The 25,679-nt window shown below is 40.6% G+C and overlaps 1 protein-coding gene across 2 annotated transcripts in view; it reads right to left on the minus strand.

Moving 5' to 3' along the window:
* LOC136833994 (zinc finger protein ZFP2-like) overlaps window positions 1-24,488 on the minus strand; it is a 42,157-nt gene extending 17,669 nt beyond the window's left edge. For both annotated transcript variants that reach the window (XM_067096280.1, XM_067096279.1), the window contains exons 1-11: window positions 24,334-24,488; window positions 22,831-22,953; window positions 22,133-22,181; window positions 21,326-21,456; window positions 20,937-21,087; window positions 20,119-20,187; window positions 19,162-19,366; window positions 18,645-18,847; window positions 15,832-15,984; window positions 15,409-15,525; window positions 7,019-7,201 (exon numbers count right to left, since the gene is read on the minus strand). In XM_067096280.1, the coding sequence (XP_066952381.1) occupies window positions 7,019-7,201; window positions 15,409-15,525; window positions 15,832-15,984; window positions 18,645-18,847; window positions 19,162-19,366; window positions 20,119-20,187; window positions 20,937-21,087; window positions 21,326-21,456; window positions 22,133-22,181; window positions 22,831-22,953; window positions 24,334-24,375 (1,426 nt within the window). In that variant the 5' untranslated portion in view covers window positions 24,376-24,488. The remainder of the gene's footprint in view (window positions 1-7,018; window positions 7,202-15,408; window positions 15,526-15,831; window positions 15,985-18,644; window positions 18,848-19,161; window positions 19,367-20,118; window positions 20,188-20,936; window positions 21,088-21,325; window positions 21,457-22,132; window positions 22,182-22,830; window positions 22,954-24,333) is intronic.
* Between the last annotated feature and the right edge of the window lie 1,191 nt (window positions 24,489-25,679).

The following is a 25,679-nucleotide window of genomic DNA, read 5'->3' on the forward strand; positions in this document are numbered from 1 at the left end:
AGTCAGCTGTGGCTTGGGTGTTTGATGACACCGTAGTTTGAGCTCCAGAAGAAGAGGGAACCAATTGCTCTTCGGCCAGTTGGGAGCTACCAGGGCCACTTGACCTTGAATGACCTGAGCTTGTGCAACACCTTCATCAGCAGGTTTATTGGCGGGAACAGATAGATTTTCTGCCATTTGTTCCAGTCCACTGACATTGCATCCGTAGCGTGAGCTCGAGGATCCAGGTTGGGAGCAACATAACAAGGGAGTTTGTGATTGCTCTCCGTGGCAAACAAGTCCACCTGAAGGCCCGAACCTGACGGCATATCCATCTAAAAGAAGCCTCGTCCAGGGACCATTCTGACTCCAGCGGAGTTGCCTGGACAGGAGTCTGCAATGACATTCGGACTCCTGCTAGATGGGTAGCTGACAGGTGCCAGCCGTCTTCTCCGCCAGGGAGAAAATGGCTATCATCACTTGGTTTATCCGGCTCGATTTGGAACCCCCCTCTGTTTATGCAATGTACCACTACTGCGCTGTCCAGCACCAGCCTGATATGAATCTGGTTGGTGGGGCAAAGTTTTTTCAGATTTAGAAACACTGCCATCGCCTCCAAAATGTTTATGTGGAACTGACGGAACAGTGTGGACCATGTACCCTGTACCTTTTCTTTTGGTGAGTACCCTCTCCCAGCCGCTTAACGGTTCTGTGTGGATTATTAGAGCTGGGGAAGGGAATTGAAGGGGAACTGACTTCGAAAGACCCTTGACTGTGGACCACGGCCGAGTCTTTTCTCAGCACCAGAGGAATTAAAGACACCTTGTCCCTGAGCTTGACATTGGCTCGTCTCCGCCACACTCTGTTTATGTCTTTCAGTTTTGCTTTTAGGAGCAGGTCTGTTACAGATGCGAACTGAAGGGAACCCAGGATTCTTTCTTGCATTCTGCAGAGGCTTTCCTGCCTTTGAGGAATTGCCTGGTGGTTTTGGCTATCTCTCCGTTTGGCTGGCGGAATAGACAGCATGCGAGACCAGATCCCACTGGATACCCAGCCACTGAAATCGAGCCTCCGGAGTTAGGGCGGGACTTCGCCCTGTTTATCTGAAAGCCTAGGGATTCCAGAAACTCGATCACAATGGCTGTAGCTCTCCGGCACTCCCAGTGTTGGATGCCCAAATTATCCAATCGTCCAGGTATGCAGCCAGCGATATCCCCGGGACCATAACTGCTGCACTACCGTTTCCGCCAGCTTCGAAAATTCTGGGTGCTATGTTGAGCCCGAATGGCATGACCCTGAACGAGTAGGCTTGTTTCCCAGTCTGAAACCTAGGAAGGAGAGAAGTTCAGCGCAATCGGGACGTGATAATATGCGTCTGAAAGATCTATAGAGGTGGTGACGGCTCCACGAGGATGTAGAGTCCACACCTGCGCGATTGTAAGCATCGGGTTTGTCGATTGTATATAAAGACTGAGACGCGACAGATCCAAGATTACCCTTTGTTGACTGGAGTCTTTCTTGGGAACACTGAACAGCCTGCCGTGAAATTTCAGGTGTCTCACTTTCTTTATGGCCCTCTTTTGGAGTAATTCCGCGCAAAAGTCCATGAGCTTTGGAAGACGGTTGATGAAATCTGATCAGAGGGGAGGGCCCTTGATCCAACTCCACCCCAAACCCTTGGAGACTATACTGTGGGCCCACAGACTGAAGGTCCACTGGTCCCTGAACAGGTGAAGTCTGCCGCCCACCTGATTGGTCTCACTGGGAAGGTGAAGGCTTGCCTCCTCTACCTCGGCCTCCTCTCCCCGGGAGAGGGATTGCAAAACAGCCTTGCCTCTGAAGGAGGCCCTTGCTCTACTTCCCTTGCGCTCCTGTTAAGGCCTCGAAACGACCCCTGGCCCTCATAGGAGGGGTTATATACAGGAGACGTCACGAAGGTAGGCGCGGCAAGGGAGTGCTGAGCTGGCTGCACCAGCACGAACTGTTGAGGCTGGGCCTTCGAGGTAGAAGGCTGGCCAACTGACGAGACAGGTACAGCTTGGACAACGGTTTGTTGGTGTTGTCTTCTGTGCCTCCTGTATCTCTTACCTGGCCTGTTTTGGGGCCCGGCGGACTCGGGGGCTTTCCTTTTGAAAGCAGGGATACCCCAGCGGGAGCGCAGACTTTGATTAGCCCTGGTTGCCTCAGCCAGGACATTGCTGACCTCTCCTTTGGGGAAGATACTAGCCCCCCAGAAGGAGCTTTTCATGAGCTTGTTAGGCTCATGTCTTATGGTAGCATCAGCGAAGATGAATTTACGGCAGTTCATGCGCGCTACCATGAAGTCAAACAGGTCCGACTGAAATCCTGCTAACAGAGACTTTGTCAGGACCTGGAAGAGTGGCTCCTCGGAGTACATTACTGCCGTGGATTCCGCCAGGCACAGGAGTTCAGTGATCGGCTCAGCCAACACCTAGCCTCAAACTCTGCTTTCAGGAGGGCTTCTGGCAGTTTGGGAAGCTGCTCACTGAATAAGGTGGATGCGCAATCTGGGTCGAGCTTACCCGATGTAAAAGTGGCCGGGCATCCTTCCAAAAATCGCCGCCTCCGGGAAGATCAGAGAGATGGGATCAGTCTCCGGAGCTGAGGCGACGGCTTACCTTCCGTGCATGCCTGGGCGGTCGCAAGAGCCACCTTAGTCATGCAAGGGGTTGGGATTTTATCACCCAACGAGGACATCGTGAAGTTGCCCTTGAAGGGGGTCAACTTCGTGTTCTCCGCCTGCCACTCATTAAATGTGCGCAGCAATGCAGACTGCGCCTGGTCCCTTGGGAAGATAACTGTCTCCTTCAGGACCTTATCCGTCCTTACCCAAGCTTCCTCCGTCAACCTGGCGAAGCCTGGGTAGGGGGGCAGCAGGTCAGGAGGAAAGAATTCTAACTCCTGAAGCCTGCGCGTGCCTAGACCCTCGATCGTTAGGGTATCTTCATGCCGGGGAGCATGAAGGGCCAAATGCCAGGGATTTCCCTTGTCTAATGGAGGGAGGGCGGAGGCATCCGGAATGGGGTAATGTACCGCCGACCCACCGGAGCGCATGAACCCAAAGAGCATACTCTCCTGGCTCTGCAACCTCTCCATAAGCTTGTTAAGCTTAGCATCCACCTCTGAGGTAAACTTCTGCAGAAGCATACCGGCAAACTCCTCCGGGTCAAACGCAGGTTGGCGAGGAGGGCTAGCCTTAGCTGCCCTCGAACTTGCTCCCTTAGCAGAGGGAGTGGCCTTATTAGTGGAAGCCACCGGACTAGTATCCCGTGGCTTCACCGGAGGGAAAGGGGTTGCTTTACGGGAGGTTGCGGACTTATAGCCCTTCGCCTTCCAAGACTTCTTCAACTTGGGGACAGCGGATTGCGCCCTGTCCTCCAAGTAAGAAGATTTTTGAAAGCCCTGAAAAGAAGAAGCGGTGGATGAAGGGGAATAAAAAGGAGCCCGCCCCACTGCCTCACTTACCTCCTTACCTACCTCCTGGTCCTGTTCGGTGTTCATTGGTTCCAGGTCAAGGTTTATGGCCGCCACTTCCTCCGACACCGCCACGTACAAGTTTTCGTCCTGGGGAGGCTGGGTTTCTACCCGGATCTGCTCGATGAGAGGAGCGGCGACTGCAGATGGAACAGCCGCTGAGATCCGGGCGCCGGGGTAAAGCAGGTTCCGGATGTTCTCATCCAGAACGTATGGCTTCCCCGACGGAACGTTCCTACCAAAACCAGCCACCCAGGCTCGAAGGGAACCCAAGGCGTCACTGCGGGAAGTTTGGTCGGCCTGGAAGAGAGCAGGGACTTAATAACCGAGCGCTCAGTGAAGAGATATATAAGCAATATATCAAGAACATAACGTACTTGAAACAAGTGAGGCAACCAGGTAAACTAACGGCAGTAACTATAGGCTTACCGACTCGCCCTGACAAGCTTGTAAAGAGCGAAGCAAACCTCACAACCGTCCGGTGCCACACAATGAGATCGTCGATCCGGACTGCACAGCCCGAATGGGAACGGCAGACAACGTGCCCATAGGGCTGGTGCAGCACAGCAGTGCACCCAGGCTCCTCACAACGTACTGTCTGTAAGTGGGAGAAGGTATATGAACATACTAATTTAAGGCGCGCCGGAGCAGAACTGGCAGAGATAGGGGCCTTAAACTATAGCAGGTAATGGAGCATGCTAATTAATTTATACGGACCGCCGGAGCATTCCGCGGGACGATAAATCAGAGCAAAACATGACACACACTAAATTAAGGAGCGCGGAGATAGTTCGACGGAGCAGGACCTCAACCTAGGATCATGCAACTCTTAATTGTAAAATCAACTTAAAGTATAATTACTGCGGAGTCCGCAGCAAGTATTAATTTATACGGACCGCCGGAGCATTCCGGGACGGACGATAAACCAGAGCAAAACATGACACACATTAAATTAAGGAACTCCGGAGATAGTTCGACGGAGTAGGACCTTAACTTAGGATCATGCAACTCTTAATTGTAAAATCAACTTAAAGTATAATTACTGCCGGAGTCCGGTAGTAAGTAAATGGTTAACAACATAGGATAGCAGTACACTGCTGGTCAAAGTGCTCCGGCGCAGACCCCTCCGAGATCCCGTGAATCCGTCACTTGGTTACAGCAGGAGGGCGGGGTAAATCATTACCTCCAGTTATTATACAGCTAGAGAACTAGGTGCGACTAAGGCCAACCTACTGAAAACCAAAACCACTGGAGTGGTAACAGGTAAGAAGGCAACGGGAGGACTGGGGACGGCGGAGCGGAACCAGCGAGGAAATGTTTGAACCCTGAAGGTGATCAAGTTCAGCCCGACCGGAGGAGAGCGAACCAACGAAACACTAGCCGAGCGGTTGACACCAGAACGGAGGCCAGGAGGGTGGGTGACTCTCAACTGGGAATCGACTAGTCCCCCACAGGGTGACGATCGAAGAGACCGACGTCCCACACGCGGGAGATGACACACCACTGGCAAAGTCAGGAGGCAGTACTTAGAATGGTGGAATCGAGAGTTATGTTCAAGTGGACGGGGACACCCCATACACTGACTGAAACTCCCACGGGCATCGAAACAGACGTATTGACTTCCTGTGCGTAGGGAGACTCATGACACTCACCAAAAGTACTAGGGGAGGATAGGACAACAGCACTAGTCTACAGCAACGCCAAACTCTCACCCTCCTCTGAAGGCGCAGCCCAGACAGTAAAAGGGAGGAGAGAGAGGAGAGGAAGAGGGGTGGAAGGAGAGAAATTCCCAACGCAGTCCAACCAACAACCGACCCATAGGGCAGAAGGGCAATGCACAAAGAAGATCCCCTGTTTTATTTTTCCTTCTCTCCTCATTAGAGGGAGGAGGGGATGGGGCTTCAGATGCCCTAGCGAACCCGAAAACGAGCGGTAAGGCGGATGGAACAACAAACAGGAACTCCTCGACCAGCCTACCCCCTCCTCCCGGTCAAGCGACACAGTCGGGAGAGATGGGAGCTAAGACAATGCCAAAGCCTAACCTGAATAGCCTAACCCACCGATTGGAGCGAGAGGGCTAGGCTAGGATCAATTTCTGATAAGTACCGCTAAAGTTAATCAATGACTACATAAGTACACGTAATATGATCGAATATACAAAAATATAAGAACTTGTGCTAGCGTATAGCCTAACCGGCGAGGCGAACAGGAGGTAGGCAGCCAACTGGCTGCTCCTGACGCCGAGCCCGACCACAATAAATCCGAATTATCCGTGTCATCCATTACACTACAAATCAGAGAAACTGACAAAAGAAAGCACCACCTTGGAGAGGAATCTACTCGCGCGAGCCTGGTATCAGCTATGAATTAACTGTAAGAACCAAGATAAGGGGAGGAAGCCTCCGTGAGGAATGACGCTAATCAAGGTACCAGGAACCGCCCGACATAGATAAACACCTCCAAAAGGAACTTCTTGAAGGGGAATTACGAAACATGAATAAAATTGTAAACGACCGAGAGAAACCCCTGCAGAAACAAGCTGTAAGGGTGTACCTCAAGGTCATCATGGCGGAGGCGGCGAACGCCGGGGAGCGTCCGATATATGACCCTGTAAATATTAACTTACGGGCCAATAAAAGCCTCACTGATAATAAAACCCCACAAGAAGATGGTACTTAACTTCATAACGGTGAAATTGCTTGAAGACATGGTCAACTTCAAGGAAAATTGGGTAAAAAGCCAGCACAAGAAAAAGACCTTCTAGAAGGAAAAACGTGCTAGTATGGAATGAGTACAGATGGCGCTGGGGTCGTTGGTTGGCGGGCAGGTGAGTGCAGGCGTTAGACCAGCTCTCAAGTTCCGGGTTTTGTCACTGGGATGTCTACAGAGTGCAGTCCTGTGGCAGTGACAACAATCATTCACCCTTATCTATACCGACGTCTATTTCATAACAGATGTTCGATCTGGGGGTAGTAACCCCAGCATTCCTGATAGCTTTTTTCTCTGGTATATTTAGCAATATCTATACCTAGAAATTCGTGCTTAATAGGAATTTCACCGGCTGACACAGGGACGAGCTCAGAAATCTATTTTTCATCAACACCATCTGTACTGTATTCAATATTATTCCTCTTTACTATTCCTGTTTATCACTTACGGCACTCTATTCTGTGAAAGAGTATGTTCAGGCATGTTCCAGATGTGTGTACACAAAATGATTACAATAATAATCACCCCTTTGGTACCTGACTGATGTCACTGCTAAAACTTAGTGATGTCTAAGAAAAAGAGAGCCATTAAATTTCAGTCATAAACAATGAATCTAATGTAATCATAATTCTTGTTCTATTTAGATACTAAAGCAATGCAAAAAATTATGCTATTTAAGTTTTCCTACTAATGCACCAACACAATTACTTTCATATAACATATAATGTATATTTATGGGAAAAAATTTTTGTTTGACAATTTTCATCATCTAAGTTTTAAGGAATGCCTATCCTGAGGTTCGAAAACTTTACTATGATAAATGATTATTACTTACTTATCGCTGCCTGCTCAGAAGCCTCGATAATTTCAATTTTTTCATCGTGAACAGTGATGAATTTGGTTTGGTCTTCCTTGGAGAGGGCTATGTCTTCACTTTCCTGTATTACAACATTTCTTTCAGTAAATACCCCATCACTGGTAGTATTCTGAACCAAATGAATCCTCTCTTTAATCTCATCTGCAACAAACAAAAACTTGGAGTCTTCAAAATTTTAATGGGTTACAAAAATTTCAAATCAAAATGGGTCATGTGAGTAAACTGGTTATCAAACTTATGTTTGATTTTGGATAAGTAAGAATACAAATAGACAGCCTACACTCCTATATTAGAAATAAAAAGATCAGATACTCTCAAGATCCATATGCACCAAATTAAAGGCAAGTGAAAACAAGGTCTCAGTCTAGCCCAATTTGCTTACTCCATAAATAACTATACTGTAACTTTAAGCTTCATAATTTAGAACTTAATCCTTCCTTTACAAGGATGTTCATCAACCACATAAGCATCTTATAAGTCAATTCTGTACTGTAACTACAGTATTTCTAAAAGAAGACTTAGGTCTTCTTCTTCTTTTGACGTGCTTTTTCCCATTTTTGTATGGGGTAAGCACGATGCCTTCTTTTGAAGGACTTTTGATTTGGCTTTGGGGTAGACCTGTAGTCTCGATCGGCTGCCCTGCCTGACATCGCTTTAGACCCCGGTAGCGTATGTTTCATGTATCATACCCGACCCAACGCCCTTTCTTCCCAGCAGCGAAAGTTGTTGCGCGGGTAGGGCGAGAGTTTGAGACGTGTGAGATGTTTGTTATGTTTTTTTTAGAAGGTGTTGTAGTGGCTTTGTTTTGTGTGTGTATTTAGTCTGTAACACCCATTTGCTTTTTTTAAGCAAACCTATCCGTTGATTACATATATAATCCCGGGATGTCTACACGGATAGCAAAGTGTCTGCCTCTCTGATCAGTCGGCTGCGGATTTGAACCCGCGCCACAGACCTCTACGAAGTCCGAAGCTGCTGCTGTAAGCGACTGAGCCATCGAGGCTCCAAAGGAAGACTTAGGTATCCATTAGAAATACCTAAATTTAATATCTGCAGCAGAAAAAAAGTACTCAGTTTTTAAAAAAATTTAATTTCCTAAACCAAAATCAATATTTTTCAATGTAAACTGTCTTCTTGTGTAGTCTAAACACCTGCAAAAGGACTGGCAGTATTCTGAACCAAATGAATCCTCTCTTTAATCTCATCTGCAACAAACAAAATCTTGGAGTCTTCAAAATTTTAATGGGTTACAAAAATTTCAAATCAAAATGGGTCATGTGAGTAAACTGGTTATCAAACTTATGTTTGATTTTGGATAAGTAAGAATACAAATAGACAGCCTACACTCCTATATTAGAAATAAAAAGATCAGATACTCTCAAGATCCATATGCACCAAATTAAAGGCAAGTGAAAACAAGGTCTCAGTCTAGCCCAATTTGCTTACTCCATAAATAACTATACTGTAACTTTAAGCTTCATAATTTAGAACTTAATCCTTCCTTTACAAGGATGTTCATCAACCACATAAGCATCTTATAAGTCAATTCTGTACTGTAACTACAGTATTTCTAAAAGAAGACTTAGGTCTTCTTCTTCTTTGACGTGCTTTTTCCCATTTTTGTATGGGGTAAGCACGATGCCTTCTTTTTGAAGGACTTTGATTTGGCTTTTGGGTAGACCTGTAGTCTCGATCGGCTGCCCTGCCTGACATCGCTTTAGACCCCGGTAGCGTATGTTTCATGTATCATACCCGACCCAACGCCCTTTCTTCCCAGCAGCGAGAGTTGTTGCGCGGGTAGGGCGAGAGTTTGAGACGTGTGAGATGTTTGTTATGTTTTTTTAGAAGGTGTTGTAGTGGCTTTGTTTTGTGTGTGTATTTAGTCTGTAACACCCATTTGCTTTTTTAAGCAAACCTATCCGTTGATTACATATATAATCCCTGGATGTCTACACGGATAGCAAAGTGTCTGCCTCTCTGATCAGTCGGCTGCGGATTTGAACCCGCGCCACAGACCTCACGAAGTCCGAAGCTGCTGCTGTGTTTGACTGAGCCATCGAGGCTCTAAAGGAAGACTTAGGTATCCATTAGAAATACCTAAATTTAATATCTGCAGCAGAAAAAAGTACTCAGTTTTTAAAAATTTAATTTCCTAAACCAAAATCAATATTTTTCAATGTAAACTGTCTTCTTGTGTAGTCTAAACACCTGCAAAAGGACTGGCAGTATTCTGAACCAAATGAATCCTCTCTTTAATCTCATCTGCAACAAACAAAATCTTGAGTCTTCAAAATTTTAATGGGTTACAAAAATTTCAAATCAAAATGGGTCATGTGAGTAAACTGGTTATCAAACTTATGTTTGATTTTGGATAAGTAAGAATACAAATAGACAGCCTACACTCCTATATTAGAAATAAAAAGATCAGATACTCTCAAGATCCATATGCACCAAATTAAAGGCAAGTGAAAACAAGGTCTCAGTCTAGCCCAATTTGCTTACTCCATAAATAACTATACTGTAACTTTAAGCTTCATAATTTAGAACTTAATCCTTCCTTTTACAAGGATGTTCATCAACCACATAAGCATCTTATAAGTCAATTCTGTACTGTAACTACAGTATTTCTAAAAGAAGACTTAGGTCTTCTTCTTCTTTTGACGTGCTTTTTTCCCATTTTTGTATGGGGTAAGCACGATGCCTTCTTTTGAAGGACTTTGATTTGGCTTTGGGGTAGACCTGTAGTCTCGATCGGCTGCCCTGCCTGACATCGCTTAGACCCCGGTAGCGTATGTTTCATGTATCATACCCGACCCAACGCCCTTTCTTCCCAGCAGCGAGAAGTTGTTGCGCGGGTAGGGCGAGAGTTTGAGACGTGAGATGTTTGTTATGTTTTTTTAGAAGGTGTTGTAGTGGCTTTGTTTTTGTGTGTGTATTTAGTCTGTAACACCCATTTGCTTTTTTACAAACCTATCCGTTGATTACATATATAATCCCGGGATGTCTACACGGATAGCAAAAGTGTCTGCCTCTCTGATCAGTCGGCCGCGGATTTGAACTCCGCGCCACAGACCTCACGAAGTCCGGCTGCTGCTGTAAGCGACTGAGCCATCGAGGCTCAAAGGAAGACTTAGGTATCCATTAGAAATACCTAAATTTAATATCTGCAGCAGAAAAAAAGTACTCAGTTTTTAAAAAATTTAATTTCCTAAACCAAAATCAATATTTTTCAATGTAAACTGTCTTCTTGTGTAGTCTAAACACCTGCAAAAGGACTGGCAGTATTCTGAACCAAATGAATCCTCTCTTTAATCTCATCTGCAACAAACAAAAACTTGGAGTCTTCAAAATTTTAATGGGTTACAAAAATTTCAAATCAAAATGGGTCATGTGAGTAAACTGGTTATCAAACTTATGTTTGATTTTGGATAAGTAAGAATACAAATAGACAGCCTACACTCCTATATTAGAAATAAAAAAGATCAGATACTCTCAAGATCCATATGCACCAAATTAAAGGCAAGTGAAAACAAGGTCTCAGTCTAGCCCAATTTGCTTACTCCATAAATAACTATACTGTAACTTTAAGCTTCATAATTTAGAACTTAATCCTTCCTTTACAAGGATGTTCATCAACCACATAAGCATCTTATAAGTCAATTCTGTACTGTAACTACAGTATTTCTAAAAGAAGACTTAGGTCTTCTTCTTCTTTTGACGTGCTTTTTTCCCATTTTTGTATGGGGTAAGCACGATGCCTTCTTTTGAAGGACTTTTGATTTGGCTTTGGGGTAGACCTGTAGTCTCGATCGGCTGCCCTGCCTGACATCGCTTTAGACCCCGGTAGCGTATGTTTCATGTATCATACCCGACCCAACGCCCTTTCTTCCCAGCAGCGAGAAGTTGTTGCGCGGGTAGGGCGAGAGTTTGAGACGTGTGAGATGTTTGTTATGTTTTTTTTAGAAGGTGTTGTAGTGGCTTTGTTTTGTGTGTGTATTTAGTCTGTAACACCCATTTGCTTTTTTTAAGCAAACCTATCCGTTGATTACATATATAATCCCGGGATGTCTACACGGATAGCAAAGTGTCTGCCTCTCTGATCAGTCGGCCGCGGATTTGAACTCGCCACAGACCTCTACGAAGTCCGGCTGCTGCTGTAAGTTTACTGGAGCCATCGAGGTCAAAAGGAAGACTTAGGTATCCATTAGAAATACCTAAATTTAATATCTGCAGCAGAAAAAAGTACTCAGTTTTTAAAAAATTTAATTTCCTAAACCAAAATCAATATTTTTCAATGTAAACTGTCTTCTTTGTGTAGTCTAAACACCTGCAAAAGGACTGGCAGTATTCTGAACCAAATGAATCCTCTCTTTAATCTCATCTGCAACAAACAAAATCTTGGAGTCTTCAAAATTTTAATGGGTTACAAAAATTTCAAATCAAAATGGGTCATGTGAGTAAACTGGTTATCAAACTTATGTTTGATTTTGGATAAGTAAGAATACAAATAGACAGCCTACACTCCTATATTAGAAATAAAAAAGATCAGATACTCTCAAGATCCATATGCACCAAATTAAAGGCAAGTGAAAACAAGGTCTCAGTCTAGCCCAATTTGCTTACTCCATAAATAACTATACTGTAACTTTAAGCTTCATAATTTAGAACTTAATCCTTCCTTTACAAGGATGTTCATCAACCACATAAGCATCTTATAAGTCAATTCTGTACTGTAACTACAGTATTTCTAAAAGAAGACTTAGGTCTTCTTCTTTTGACGTTTTTTCCCATTTTTGTATGGGGTAAGCACGATGCCTTCTTTGAAGGACTTTTTTGATTTGGCTTTTGGGGTAGACCTGTAGTCTCGATCGGCTGCCCTGCCTGACATCGCTTTAGACCCCGGTAGCGTATGTTTCATGTATCATATCCACCCAACGCCCTTTCTTCCCAGCAGCGAAGTTGTTGCGCCGGGTAGGGCGAGAGTTTGAGACGTGTGAGATGTTTGTTATGTTTTTTTAGAAGGTGTTGTAGTGGCTTTGTTTTGTGTGTGTATTTAGTCTGTAACACCCATTTGCTTTTTTTAGCAAACCTATCCGTTGATTACATATATAATCCCGGGATGTCTACACGGATAGCAAAGTGTCTGCCTCTCTGATCAGTCGGCTGCGGATTTGAACTCAGCGCCACAGACCTCTGACGAAGTCCGGTTGCTGCTGCTGTAAGCGACTGAGCCATCGAGGCTCCAAAGGGAAGACTTAGGTATCCATTAGAAATACCTAAATTTAATATCTGCAGCAGAAAAAAAGTACTCAGTTTTTAAAAAATTTAATTTCCTAAACCAAAATCAATATTTTTCAATGTAAACTGTCTTCTTGTGTAGTCTAAACACCTGCAAAAGGACTGGCAGTATTCTGAACCAAATGAATCCTCTCTTTAATCTCATCTGCAACAAACAAAATCTTGGAGTCTTCAAAATTTTAATGGGTTAAAAAAATTTAAATCAAAATGGGTCATGTGAGTAAACTGGTTATCAAACTTACATTTGATTTTGGATAAGTACGAATACAAATAGACAGTCTACATTCCTATTTTAGAAATAATAAAGATCAGATACTTTCAAGATCCATATACATCAAATCAAAGGCAAGTGAAAACAAGGTCTCAGTCTAGCCCATTTTGCTTACTTCATAAATAACTATACTGTAACTTTAAGCTTCATAATTTAGAACTTAATCCTTCCTTTACAAGGATGTTCATCAACCACATAAGCATCTTATAAGTCAATTCTGTACTGTAACTACAGTATTTCTAAAAGAAGACTTAGGTCTTCTTCTTCTTTTGACGTGCTTTTTCCCATTTTTGTATGGGGTAAGCTGATGCCTTCTTTTGAAGGACTTTTGATTTGGCTTTGGGGTAGACCTGTAGTCTCGATCGGCTGCCCTGCCTGACATCGCTTTAGACCCCGGTGCGTTTGTTTCATGTATCATACCCGACCCAACGCCCTTTCTTCCCAGCAGCGAGAAGTTGTTGCGCGGGTAGGGGCGAGAGTTTGAGACGTGTGAGATGTTTGTTATGTTTTTTTAGAAGGTGTTGTAGTGGCTTTGTTTTGTGTGTGTATTTAGTCTGTAACACCCATTTGCTTTTTTTAGCAAACCTATCCGTTGATTACATATATAATCCCGGGATGTCTACACGGATAGCAAAGTGTCTGCCTCTCTGATCAGTCGGTTGCGGATTTGAACTCGCGCCACAGACCTCTATCCGAAGAAAAAGGAAGACTTAGGTATCCATTAGAAATACCTAAATTTAATATCTGCAGCAGAAAAAATACTCTCCTTTCCTAAACCAAAATCAATATTTCTCAACATAAGCTGTCTTCTTGTGGAGCCTAAACACCTGCAAAAGGACAGTGAGGTTGGGAGGCTGGTGTTAAAAGTAACGGTCTGTATGAAAATATTTTAAAAATTATATTTTGCTCATTACAAACTCATTACTTTTAACAAATGAAAGGCCAATGACTAGAGTTGGAGACTTCCCCAGCCAGAGTACAGTATGGAGTTTGTTGACACACTTGGGGAGGCAAGCAGGGCCAGCAAAAAAAGTCATCTGAGGGTCAAGTCAAGTAAGGAGGCATCAGGGGGTCTGGTGAGGCTTGCCCAAATGGCCAAAATGACAAAACAAGGTGGAATTGTTCCAACTGCTCCCCAGATCTGTACCATATTGAAGGAATAACTTGGAGAGAGCCACCCTATACCATTTATTTTCCTCGAGAGACCTTTTTTATGTTTCCCAGAAAAAAATTAGGAAATTAGCCACACTATCAGAGACTTCTCAAGGATGGTCTGGGCATTCGCATCTGGATTTTTGTGTTTCAGGCTCTAACAAGTTGGTGTAACTGGAGAGCCATTTGTATGGAAGCAAGGCTCTTTATGATCAATTGGTTTGTAATGTACAAATTAAATTATTTAATTTGTTCACCACACTATCTGATATGTTTGTTATAAAAGAGAAACACACTGTACAAGTAAAATAAATAACAACAACAATAAACAATAGCACCACTAATATGAATGAAAGTATGTTCATCAAATTAAGATAGTCAGTCCAAAACACTTTTGTCTTTGCATCCTAATTTGCATTTAAATGGGATGGTTTTAAATGTTAGTGATTCTTAAGATTTTAGTGCGGCTGTAGAATCTTCTGATGTCCAAATGTACTAGCAGTCTTCATTTATCAGCAGCTTCGGTTAACGGGGATCCGGTTTTACGGCGCTTGGCTAACAACGTCGTTAACCACATTTTCGGCAACAATAAGTGATTTTCAGCATCGGTAAGTGGTTTATCAGCATCGGTAAGCAGTTTATTGGCGTTGGTAAGCAGTTTATCGGAGCTGATAAGCAGTTAACGGCGCTGATAAGAAGTTTATTGGCACTTACGATGTTGTAAACGGTATTTATTACCATAACTATTGGCGATTTTCGGTTAGCAGCACTCAGCCGGGAATGGAACCCCTGCCACTAACCGGCGACTGCCTGTATAAGCAAGGAACAAATTCATTCCTCTTTTCTGCTTATGTCTCCTGAATTCAAGCATATCGGTTTTATTTTTTCCCTCATATTTATTTCTTTATTACCTTCTCCTACAGCTTTTCTCTCTCTAAAGACTGATTTCCCCTTGGAGCCCTCTTGGGTTTATAGTCTAATCAAAAGGGTTGTCAGCTGAAGGTTTACAGAAAGAAAGAAAGGAGGAAAAGTTAAACAACATGGGTCTGGAAATAAGAGCGGACAGCTGCCACCAAATGACAAACGGCACTTGCACATAAAGCTTGCAGTCAACTGTGTGAGGTAGCAGGAGATGAACCTAATATCCTGCTATTTTGAATGCACTAGCTGAGCAAAGGAAGAATAATGTTCCATGGCCTCAATCTTCAGTCAACAAGCAGGCAATCACTTCTAAAGTTCCAGGAGTCTATACAAAACACACTGAAGCCTCACCTACTGAAAACTTGACAAAACCCATCTGAATAAGTTCTTGTTCCAAGAAGCAAAATCAGGAATTGTTTACAGTGTAAGGATAGGCGTACTAACTTCTGCTTGTGTCTCACTAGACATACACAGTACATAAGTAGGTAAGAAACAACTTATCCATTACTATAATTGATTTTCTAGTGATACCTCTGAAGTTTTGGTGTGAACAAACCTAATTCTTGTATAAGGAAACGAATTTTGAAACATTCATGCACTTGCCTACAAACCTTTTATAGTCAGTCTTGTGTATGTGAGAGATGGAAAGACTTCAGCCTGAATAAGTGCAATGCATACTACTTGAAATCAAATGGGTTTAACTAACCTTGATAGGATCTTGCACTGCTGGAGCGAATTATATTATCCGAAGGGGATGCGTTACTGCCGTCTCTTCCATGCGTGCTTTTTATGTGGCGAGAGCAGGCAGTTAGTTCATAAAAACCTTGAAAAAAAAAAACAAAAATAGAAAATAATAAATTCAATGAAATATTAAATAAATATATTTCAAGCTTAAAACACTATACTGTAATTTGGTAAATATATTCCAAAACAGAAGCAGTGTAACAGCAAACTGCTTTTGTTATCCTCCTAAGAGGTTTAGGAGGAAACGTTACAATCAAACAATTATAATCAATCTGATGAAGCAACCAATAATGAATTTCAGTTAGAAAAAATTGTAGTTACTCATATATTACAGGAAAAAGAGAAGGCAACTTTTACATGATCTTTGGACGTTCATCATACTCACTTTTTCCACAGATTTTACAAATATAGGGCTTGAAATTGAAGTGGCGATTTTTGTGTTCTTGAAGGGTCTGAGCACGGGCAAAAGATGAGCCACATACATCACAGTGGTGAGGTCGTTCACCAGTGTGAGTCCTTAAATGTCTATCGAAGTCTCCTGTACTTGAAGGAACAGTTTTGAATGGTGTGAAATCTTTATGCATTTACGGAGAGTTCAACAAACATTGCCACATACAGAAAACTACAGGAAAAACACTTCAAGATTAACATTTACTTCTAATGTTGAAATCATGACCAACCTGGTATTAGATATGGTCCATGTCAATATGGAAGGAGTTTTTGAAACTCCAAAAGCACTGGTGTTTTGTGTTTAAGGCAAAATGCTTGGAAACACTTATAAGTACATATTATGTGGTATAACTGATACTAATCAATATAAATGAAATTAATCAGTAGACCAACTTCCTTTTAACATAATGATGAGATATCAGTTTAAATATTGATGTTTTATGGTTTTTTTGGTGTTTTTGAATTTTTCTTACAAGTCAAGAATGACTGATAACCTACTTGCACAGTAACCCCTCAACCATTTGCACTTCCAGTATCTGCACTGTGTCCTAGAAGCACCTTTTTCAGTGTGAATGGGAATGTGCACTTACCCAGTAAACGGAAAAGCTGTGCGTAAAATAACAGTGTGCTGATGGATGTGTTAAGGAAAGATGAAATTATGTCAGTTGGAATGTAAAAAATTCCTCTGCCTAGCCAGGCAAACTAGCTGAGCACTTTATGTAAGTTGACTGATTCATTGTGAATGACATGGCCTCATTTTGCTTACTGATGAGGAGAAGGGGAAGAAACATTTTTCAATGTGTTTTAGGGTAAATATTACATACGGTTGGCTCATGATACAAATGTATGGCAGTCCCCTGGTTACTGGTCTCGGGTTACAGCATTCTGACTTTATGGCACTTGGCTCACAGTGCTGTAAGTGGTTTTATGGTGGTATACTGGTTTTATGGTGCTTACGGTGCCGTAAGCGCCATTTATTCCCATTTTTATTATGATGTTCTGGTTTACGGCATTTCTGTTATGTATTGTACATTGAATATGGAAAAATCCACTGATAAGCTGGTTGACTGACCACCTTATGTAATATATTGTACATTGAATATGTAGAAAATACTGATAAGTTGGTTCCAATTACACACAACAAGTTTAGATGTCTTATGATTGATGATACCAGTTACTTGATCATGAACACTGCATGACAGCAGTTCCTGAGTAAGACATTTTGCTGGCCATGTGTCATAAGTTCTTATTTCTGTGGATTCTATACAATTTTTCAAGTGTGTTCATAGGCTGTCCAGGGTTAGGCTAGGATTTCCTGACAGTCTAGAGATGTTACAGCCTATGTTAGCCTAGTCATTCCGATAAGAGCACTTAGTAAGTATTCAGAACTACCTTGGTCCTATTACTGTGAATAAAAGTGAAATATAATGATACTGATAACCAGTATTCTCTCAATACTAAGACTAGAGAATATACTTTACTCTACCCTATAACGACTGATAACATTGAAGATTTATTATTCACCTGGACTTGGTCAAGATCTTTTATACACCAAACTCAGGTAATTTCTGTGTTCTCCAGCAGATGACAATAGTGTACACTTTACTATCAACCATTTCTGAATTGTCAAAACAAATGCACAAAAATCACCAAAAATTTAAGAAGTCAATTTTTAAAACTAATATCCTGCATCCAAATTCTGCTGAGGATGCAATACATGTGATTACTATAAGGGTTCAGTTTCCAAGACACAAACCATATTGAGGACACATGCTAAGAAAATACAATCTGAATTTCATAAGGGTCACATAACTTGCTAAGTATACACAGGGGGACCATTTGACTTCACAGATCAAGGCCTCATTTTTATATGTGCATTTGAAGATTTTCAAACCAGAAATATCTCAAAAGCCAAGAGAACCTCAGCTGTAAAGCTATGAAGCAAGTCTAGCAAAACACAACTCTGTCATCCATGTCTTTGATCTGCCCATGGCTGCTACTATATTGGAAAGTGTCGATGAGGTGAGGTTTTAAACCTTGGGACATGGGACCAGTAAACAACACAACCAACCCATAACCAGCTTTCCCCTGTTTCTGCTTATGCACCAGCGGTCCCATTGCTTATACAATATTCAAAGGTGCTCATAACCCATCAAAGGGCAACAGAAGTCATTATAAAGCATACCCCAGTTTCAATCACTCTATCCTCTGCCAAATTCTTGTTGATCAGGAGACATGCAACTAAGCGGTTTCTCAGAGAGTTCCTCACCATATCTATCTGGCAGGAATGAGCATTAGGAGCCATCAGTTTGTTGCTTTTAGAAGAAGCCAATCCATACAGGAAGTTGCAAAGAAAACATTACAAAATAAATATATAATTCATATACTGTATGTGTAATTAATAATTCATATAACTGACGGGTTTGTATAAAAAAAACTACTGCATTATAACAATAATAGTTTTTCACATGTGTCCAAGGCTCTTGTTGTTACATATTTCATGTAATGTATGTTGTTAAACATATTCCATATTTCATTGATAATCTCTATTTTAAAATGAACATTCATGCTCTTCTTTATTTGAAATAGTTTCCATTAAACTTGACATGAATACTTTTCACCTACAGAAATCACACACTTGCAACAACAATAAAGCCTTTTCACCTGCAGAAATCACACACTTGCAACAACAATATACCCAGTTAATAACCACTAAAATACTGGATAAAGAAACTGAAAAGATTTTACCTTTAGTAGTAAATTTACTCTCACACTCTGAGCATGCAAATGGACGAATGCCTTGATGGCGACGACGATGTGTTACCAGCTGTGAACGCTGTCTAAAGGAACGGCCACATATGTCACATAAATGTGCAAACTTATCGGAGTGAGTTAACATGTGTGTTTGCAACACACCTGACTGGGTGAATCTCTTGTGACATATAGTGCACCTAAAAAAGAAAAAATTTGAAATGGATAAATCAGAATATATATGACAATAACCACGTTATCTCATTCACCATCATTTAGTCAAACAATGCTGGATGACAGAGCTCTCTGGGTACCATCATACAATAAATCTAGAAAATAAATACCACTGTTCTGTTAGTTGTTACTGCAAATTACAACTTAAACATTAGAAACTGAAAAGGAAAACCTGGGAAAATGACAAAATTAGAGTAAAATCATTCAAAACAACAAACAACCATAATGTGAAGAGTTCACTGCTGCTCCATGTAAAGGTTACAATCAGAAATCAACTTACATGTATGGTCTCTCTCCTGTGTGTGTTCTCATGTGAACTGTCAGAGATCTTTTTTCAGTGTAGCTTTTCCCACAAAGTGAACACTCCCACGGCTTATCCCCTGTATGAGTGGCTTTGTGTCTTACAAGATTGCCGCGAGTTTTAAACGCTGAAGAACAATGTCCACATTTAAAGGGCCGATCATCTGAAGCGAATTTCACTTTTCCTGAAACAAAATTTTTACTGCATACTGACGATTATGTAGATAAAAACTAGTTAATCTTTCACTTATTTCACCACAAACCAGTTACTTAATTAGCCCATTTCATTGTTAACAAAACTGCAGAAACTTTAGTCCTTTTTATGAGAAAATACAAAAGAAAATGATAGTTTAGCAGTAACTCTGTGTGTGTATATGGACTCCTGAATCTCTATAAACTTACTGATTCATTCTTCTTGTGCCTGTGACTCCATTCACTTCTCACTAAAAGCCCAAACTTTTATGCATAATTTATTTCAATAACTCAAATCATATATTTCACTCAAGCAGATAAAGAATTTTAGTGAAACTTTCCAAAATAGAAGATCTTCTTTGCCAGTGAACAGGATGAAAGATTGTTTCAAGTACTTTTTCTTGTTTAGTTGAGAGGCTAATGCTGTTTTCCTTTTAGCTATCATTAGGTTTTACTGTTATTCCAGTGTGTTGTTGTTTTTTTTGCATTTGGAGTTTTAAAACTCACAAATACTGAGGCTCACTAAAAAACTTTGAACCTTAGGCATAAAAGGTAACCTTAGACATAAAAGGAACCATATAAGAGGACTATTTAACTGGAAAAAAAACTAGTAATGCATTCACAATTTATAAAGTTGACATTAACATCTGAAGTGAACCTCATAAATGTACCATACTGACTAATATTCAAGATTTACATGATTTCTATCATCGAAATTATATAAAAAAAAAATGTAAAACCTTACCTTTATGACTCTGAAGAGGCTGCTTTTCCAGATCTAAGTTACTTTCATTCTTGTGGACTGACACATGTTCTGTTGAAGAAAGAAAACTTGGGTATACAAATGTGTAATCAACTTGTTCAACATAACTTTGAAAGGCATCATTAGAAAGAATTCTTTTTCCTTGTTAGAATGCCATTTTATGAACAATTCTCTTAATTTTTTTTAAATAAGGACAGTTCCAATGAAAATAACAGCAACAAAGCATGTCCTATACTACCTGTGCAATATAATACTCAACAAAATTGTGATTTTAATTATCATACATAAAATTAAATCTATCCTGCAGTTGGGATTTATATCTAAAGCTAACAGTGTGAGCTGTAGTTGGAACTTCAATGATCCAATAGTGTTTAAACCAGAGGGAGAGTTACTCATGTTGATACCTCACAGACAGAACTGTCCCTTAGACCTGGTCCTTGGATTCCAACAGTGGAGTGGTTCTGGGGATAATACGACTCTTGGCATTCTGTCCAGTTTGATTGCTATGATCACAGTGAAGACAACTGTATTCATGTAGTGCTCTCAGTCTCACACTGTGAGTTTGGTTTACCTCATTTTTCCATCCTCACTCCACTCCACTACTTTTCTTACTACGACTCTGAGTAAGAAAACATACTGATGAGAGAACTGCCCTAGAGGTGGGGAATGCTCAAGTGGGGATGAACATTCTTCCATCTATTGGAGTTATGCTAAACTTCACCTTCTCAGGCATTAAGAATAAATAAAGTAAGAGGTTTGTATTGTGGAACATAAAAACTATCTTAAAATTCTGTACTTACTGCGTAATGCCAGTGCTGAACGGAATCCCTTCATACAAATGTTACATTTAAATTCACTTTCAGTTTTACTTCTAGATTCAGCTTTCCTGAATGAGTTCATGCCACTTATCAAACCTGGATCAGCTGATATCATCAGATGAACAGACTGAACCTGGAAAAGAAAGCACTTTTACAAAAAGATATATATATGGCATTGCATTTTAAATGTTCAAGAGTTAGGCAGTGTTTCCTATCTTCAACTGCAACAGAATCCCTTTGACTAAAACTTTATTGTCTCATCTAAATGGAGCTAAATTTGTGTATGTAAAGACAGTTATCAAATTCATGAAAAAAGCCTCTAAAACTCTGAAATCCAATGAAATCAAGCAGTAAAAAAAAACAAAAAATACCTCATGGCCACTGCCAATTCCACCTCCCAGCAAATCTGCTGTAATTTCTGTGTTTTCTTTCTTGATTTCTTCTATGCAATGTACTTCTATACCTTCCTTTGCTATGTGCACTCTATTTTCTTTCTCCTCTCCTGTTGGGAAAATTCAATATAATATTAAGTAAATATAACTATAATTCCAGAAATATTTCCTATGAAAAATATACTAAGTAATATCATTTGATCTCAAACATTTCAAATTACAGTTTCTCTATATTTCAGATAAAAAGGTAGTACATCCAAGTAGAGTACAGTAAAATAAAAGTAAAATTAAATTGCATCAAGTTGACCACAAAACCTGAATGCTCTGCAGTTTTCAGAAAAGTATTTCAGATAACTGAAACAGCTTTGAACACTTTGGTTCTAGAACAAGCATTCTGAATATTTGCCAATACCAACTTAGTACCTCAAGTGATAAAAATCATAGGGTGGAAGACTTAGCTCCTCCAGTGAGATTTACTAGGTAGTTACCAGCATCACTGAGCAAGATAAAGCAAGAAATTCAATGGATCTACATCTTAAATGAAGCCTGGATGTTAACTCTTGCCTCATACTGCAAAAATGCTATCATAAAGCAAAAGGTTTTTTTGCTGTAATGAAAGACTGGAAATCCATAATCCCTACAGCCTGGCAGATATGGCATATGGAGGTAGTTAGCATCACTGTAAAATAATATCCTATCTCCAACTTAAGCAGGTGAAAGTACAAACAAATTTCAAGATCACATTTATATAAGAACACAACAAAATTTTAAGGTATTAATACTTACTACATTTTTGTTCCTGCTTCTCTTTGTTAACAATCTGAATGGTATTCCCCTGGAAATTAGAAAGAATATGAATATTAAAGGGGTTACCACTGCTTGCCTTAAAGCAATTGTATGTGCTATATTCTATTTTGCTGTATTGAAAGTACTGTACTTTCAAACAGCAATAATAAATTAACCAAAAGTTAAGCATCTGTTTAAAAATGGAGTTTTTATATAAAAAAAAACTAGTTCTTCATAAAACCCATTAGTTACATAAATGACAAATTCATGGTCTCAAATTTCCCCAGACTCAACAGTCTTTTGTTTAGCAAACAAATGAAGTATGACGGTGCCATGGCGTAAGGCCCACCTGGATTCTTAAGTAACAATCTACAATCTATAACCTTCCTCACTTGTCATTTACAGAAGTCTGGATGTGAGGCCATGAGAATTGTGGAGCTGGGAGAAGGATACTTAATTTATGACTGATGAGTTTGTGTGAAAAAATTATTTTAGTGAAATAAAAAATCAGTTTGTTCAATTAAAACCCCATCGATCATGTTTGTGCCTCAGTCACAATTTAGAAGGTAGGCTAAGCTGCTGAATATCTGTGTGTATGTGTATGCCAGCAGCATTCAGGAAGGTACTTCAAAATTTATTAGCAGAAGACCAAAGCTCTGAAAATTCAGATTCAAAATTACAATAAACATAAAACTTACTTGGACAAAAGAATTGTTTTTCCATATATCCTGGATTTCTTCATATGCCTCTGCCCATAACTCCTGCGCCACTTTCTGGTCATCTTCACTAATTTGATGAGCAACCTTCACAACATCTTGAATCTGGAAAATAACTTTACATCAGCACACATCAGGTACCCATATTGTAGAGTATTTGATAATTATCATTAACCTGGACATGAACATTCATAAAGAACAAGTTGACAAGACATTGGCCTTCAAAGCATGCTTCCACAAAACAGAAAGATTGTATGTGGAAAGAGACAATATGTTCAATTCTTAGTCATTTGTATTTTCCTTAAGTATACAAACCAAAGCCTTTTATATTGGAAAATGGCTGTTGAAGTCTGATGACAAGGTGGTCAATCGGTGCTAGGTAGATGGATGGGGGTTGGGGGGAGGGGGGGGGGGAATCCCCATCTCCTCTCAAAGCCAACACTTTTTCCTTGGTATCTTGGACTGCAGGATGGCTGAGGTTGGAATATGATAAAAGGCTCTGGTTTACATAATTAAGAAAAATAATTACTTTACAATAACAATTTTATATTGGTTCCTACAGAATTATAAACCAAGGTTTTTTATATAGGAGACTTACTCCTACGATGGGAAGCCAGCCTCAACAACTGACTGGCAAGTTATACTTCCACCTGGATATATCATGTTCCCGGTCATGATAATGAGCAGGAGAAAATGACTCTTGTAACCTTCTATAAAGCCTAGCATGAGGAAGTACAGGCTGATAACCTAGGTGAATTATGTCTGAAGATTCAATCCAGGCCTCACTTTACCCCAGGGCACCCATGTTAAAAGCGAGAATGAAGGGAGCCACGTACTCTTTGATGGAAGAGAGAAAATATGAATATGAATAGAGGTGCAGCAAAAGGAATGAAAGACGTTGCAGCTAGGGGCCTAAGAGACATTGCAAAGCATCTTAAGTAATGCCTACAGTGCACCATGTGAGGTGCACAGACGGCACTAACCCCCTAAGAATCGACCAGGCTTTCACTTACTGACAGTCATTTCCTGGACCAAAAAAACCAATTTCCTACATCCCCGAAGAGGGGTTTGTAACGGTGAAAATTCGTCGGAAAATATAGCCTACACTAAATTTCACATCCTTAAAAAGAGATTTATGTTACAAAATTACACATACCAAATAACGGTAAAGATATGGGTTATATTCTGCCATTGGATAATACACTGATTCGCGAGGATTGTAGGCAGCCTGAGCCATGACACCTATCCTAGCAGATAGCCAATAGAATTTACGCATTTCTACGTAAATAAAATTTTCATAGCTATAAATAACAAGAAAGAAACCATTTCCTCTTAATATATACAATTACCAAGTATTCTACAGCACTCGAAAATACTCAAACGTACGTTTTACAATCATCGCATTACAGTGGCCATGATCATAACATTCGATTACTCTCGCCATGACACTTCTTTAAACCCAAATACTGAATCTAGACCTTATACCTTTTGCTTGAACAACTGCAGTGCCTCGCGAATCTCAACCATTTTCGCAAAAATTCCATATATCGCTCCGAAATAACACCTTTAACAAAGATGTTTACAGATCACGGGTACTACGTTAATGTCTTCGAATGTAAACAATGATAGAGAGTCAAGAACGAGAGGTGCATGTGACCTTGGTAAAGTGGCCGTATGGCCGCCATCTTTAAAAGTTATCTAACAAGTGGGTGAAGTTCAATTTTTACTGAAATTCGCTCTGTTTTCCTTAAAATATTCAATGGCGTTATTTTGAGAACGGATACATAATATATTACGAGGCTATGTAGGTGAATGGGAGTAGGAAACATGAATGAATTTTATGTGTTCGAGTGAAAATATATTGAGGAAAATGTATTAATAATTCAATGTTATGTTCCAATAAAATAGGCAGGCTGTTAAGTATCTTTCCTTTTCTTTTCCGTTTCTTCTGAGACTGATTAGAAGAGATAATGAATTGCCTTTCGGTAATGTAATAATGTAGTTCATGATAAAATTCCATCTTTTCTGCAGTTTCATACACAATTAAAAGGTCGGTCAACAAGATAAGCGCTCCAAGAGGGGTGTTTCCTCTCTCTCTCTCTCTCTCTCTCTCTCTCTCTCTCTCTCTCTCTCTCTCTCTCTCTCTCTCTGGTCCGAATTCTCTTCTTTTGCTCTTCTCCTGTGTCTGATATTGTAATATAATCATCCGAACATTGTTATTTCCATAACCTTCCGCTCTTGGTGTGCACAAAAGATTGGAAAATAGCTTGAAATGACTATGGAAGTCAAGGTAGGGACGTATAAAGGAATTGTTGAGCTATCTCTCCAACATGAGAATAAAGTGGACGTTGAACACAAATGAAAAAAAGAAGGTTGAAGCTGTCTAGATGAACTGTTAGAGTACTGAGAAATGTGATTATGCAGGAGTGACACTGTTAACATAGTTGAAAGGATGTTTTGGTCATGTGGAAAGAATGGATGATGATAGGCTGGTCAAAAGGGCTTATAAAATGCAAGTTTTCGGAGGAGGGATCAGAAGAAGACCTAGAAAGTGTTGGACTGGATAGATGAGGTGAAAATGGCACTGAAAATGAGCCTGAACATAAAGTAAGAGTCAGTGAGTGCAAGATAGAGGTGAATGACGTCATTGTACAGGGGTTTGACACGCTGCTGGTGAGCCTTCATTGTACGTGTATGAAGCGTCCAATGGGGGTTCATTCACGATTCAGCAGGCAATGTATGAATTTGGCCTGACTTTTGTGTTCTTTTTTCTCTCTGGAACCACCCTTGTTAGGATATATATATAATATATATATATATATATATATATA

The sequence above is a fragment of the Macrobrachium rosenbergii genome, chromosome 52 (genome assembly GCF_040412425.1).
Source record: "Macrobrachium rosenbergii isolate ZJJX-2024 chromosome 52, ASM4041242v1, whole genome shotgun sequence".
Lineage (NCBI taxonomy): Eukaryota > Metazoa > Arthropoda > Malacostraca > Decapoda > Palaemonidae > Macrobrachium > Macrobrachium rosenbergii.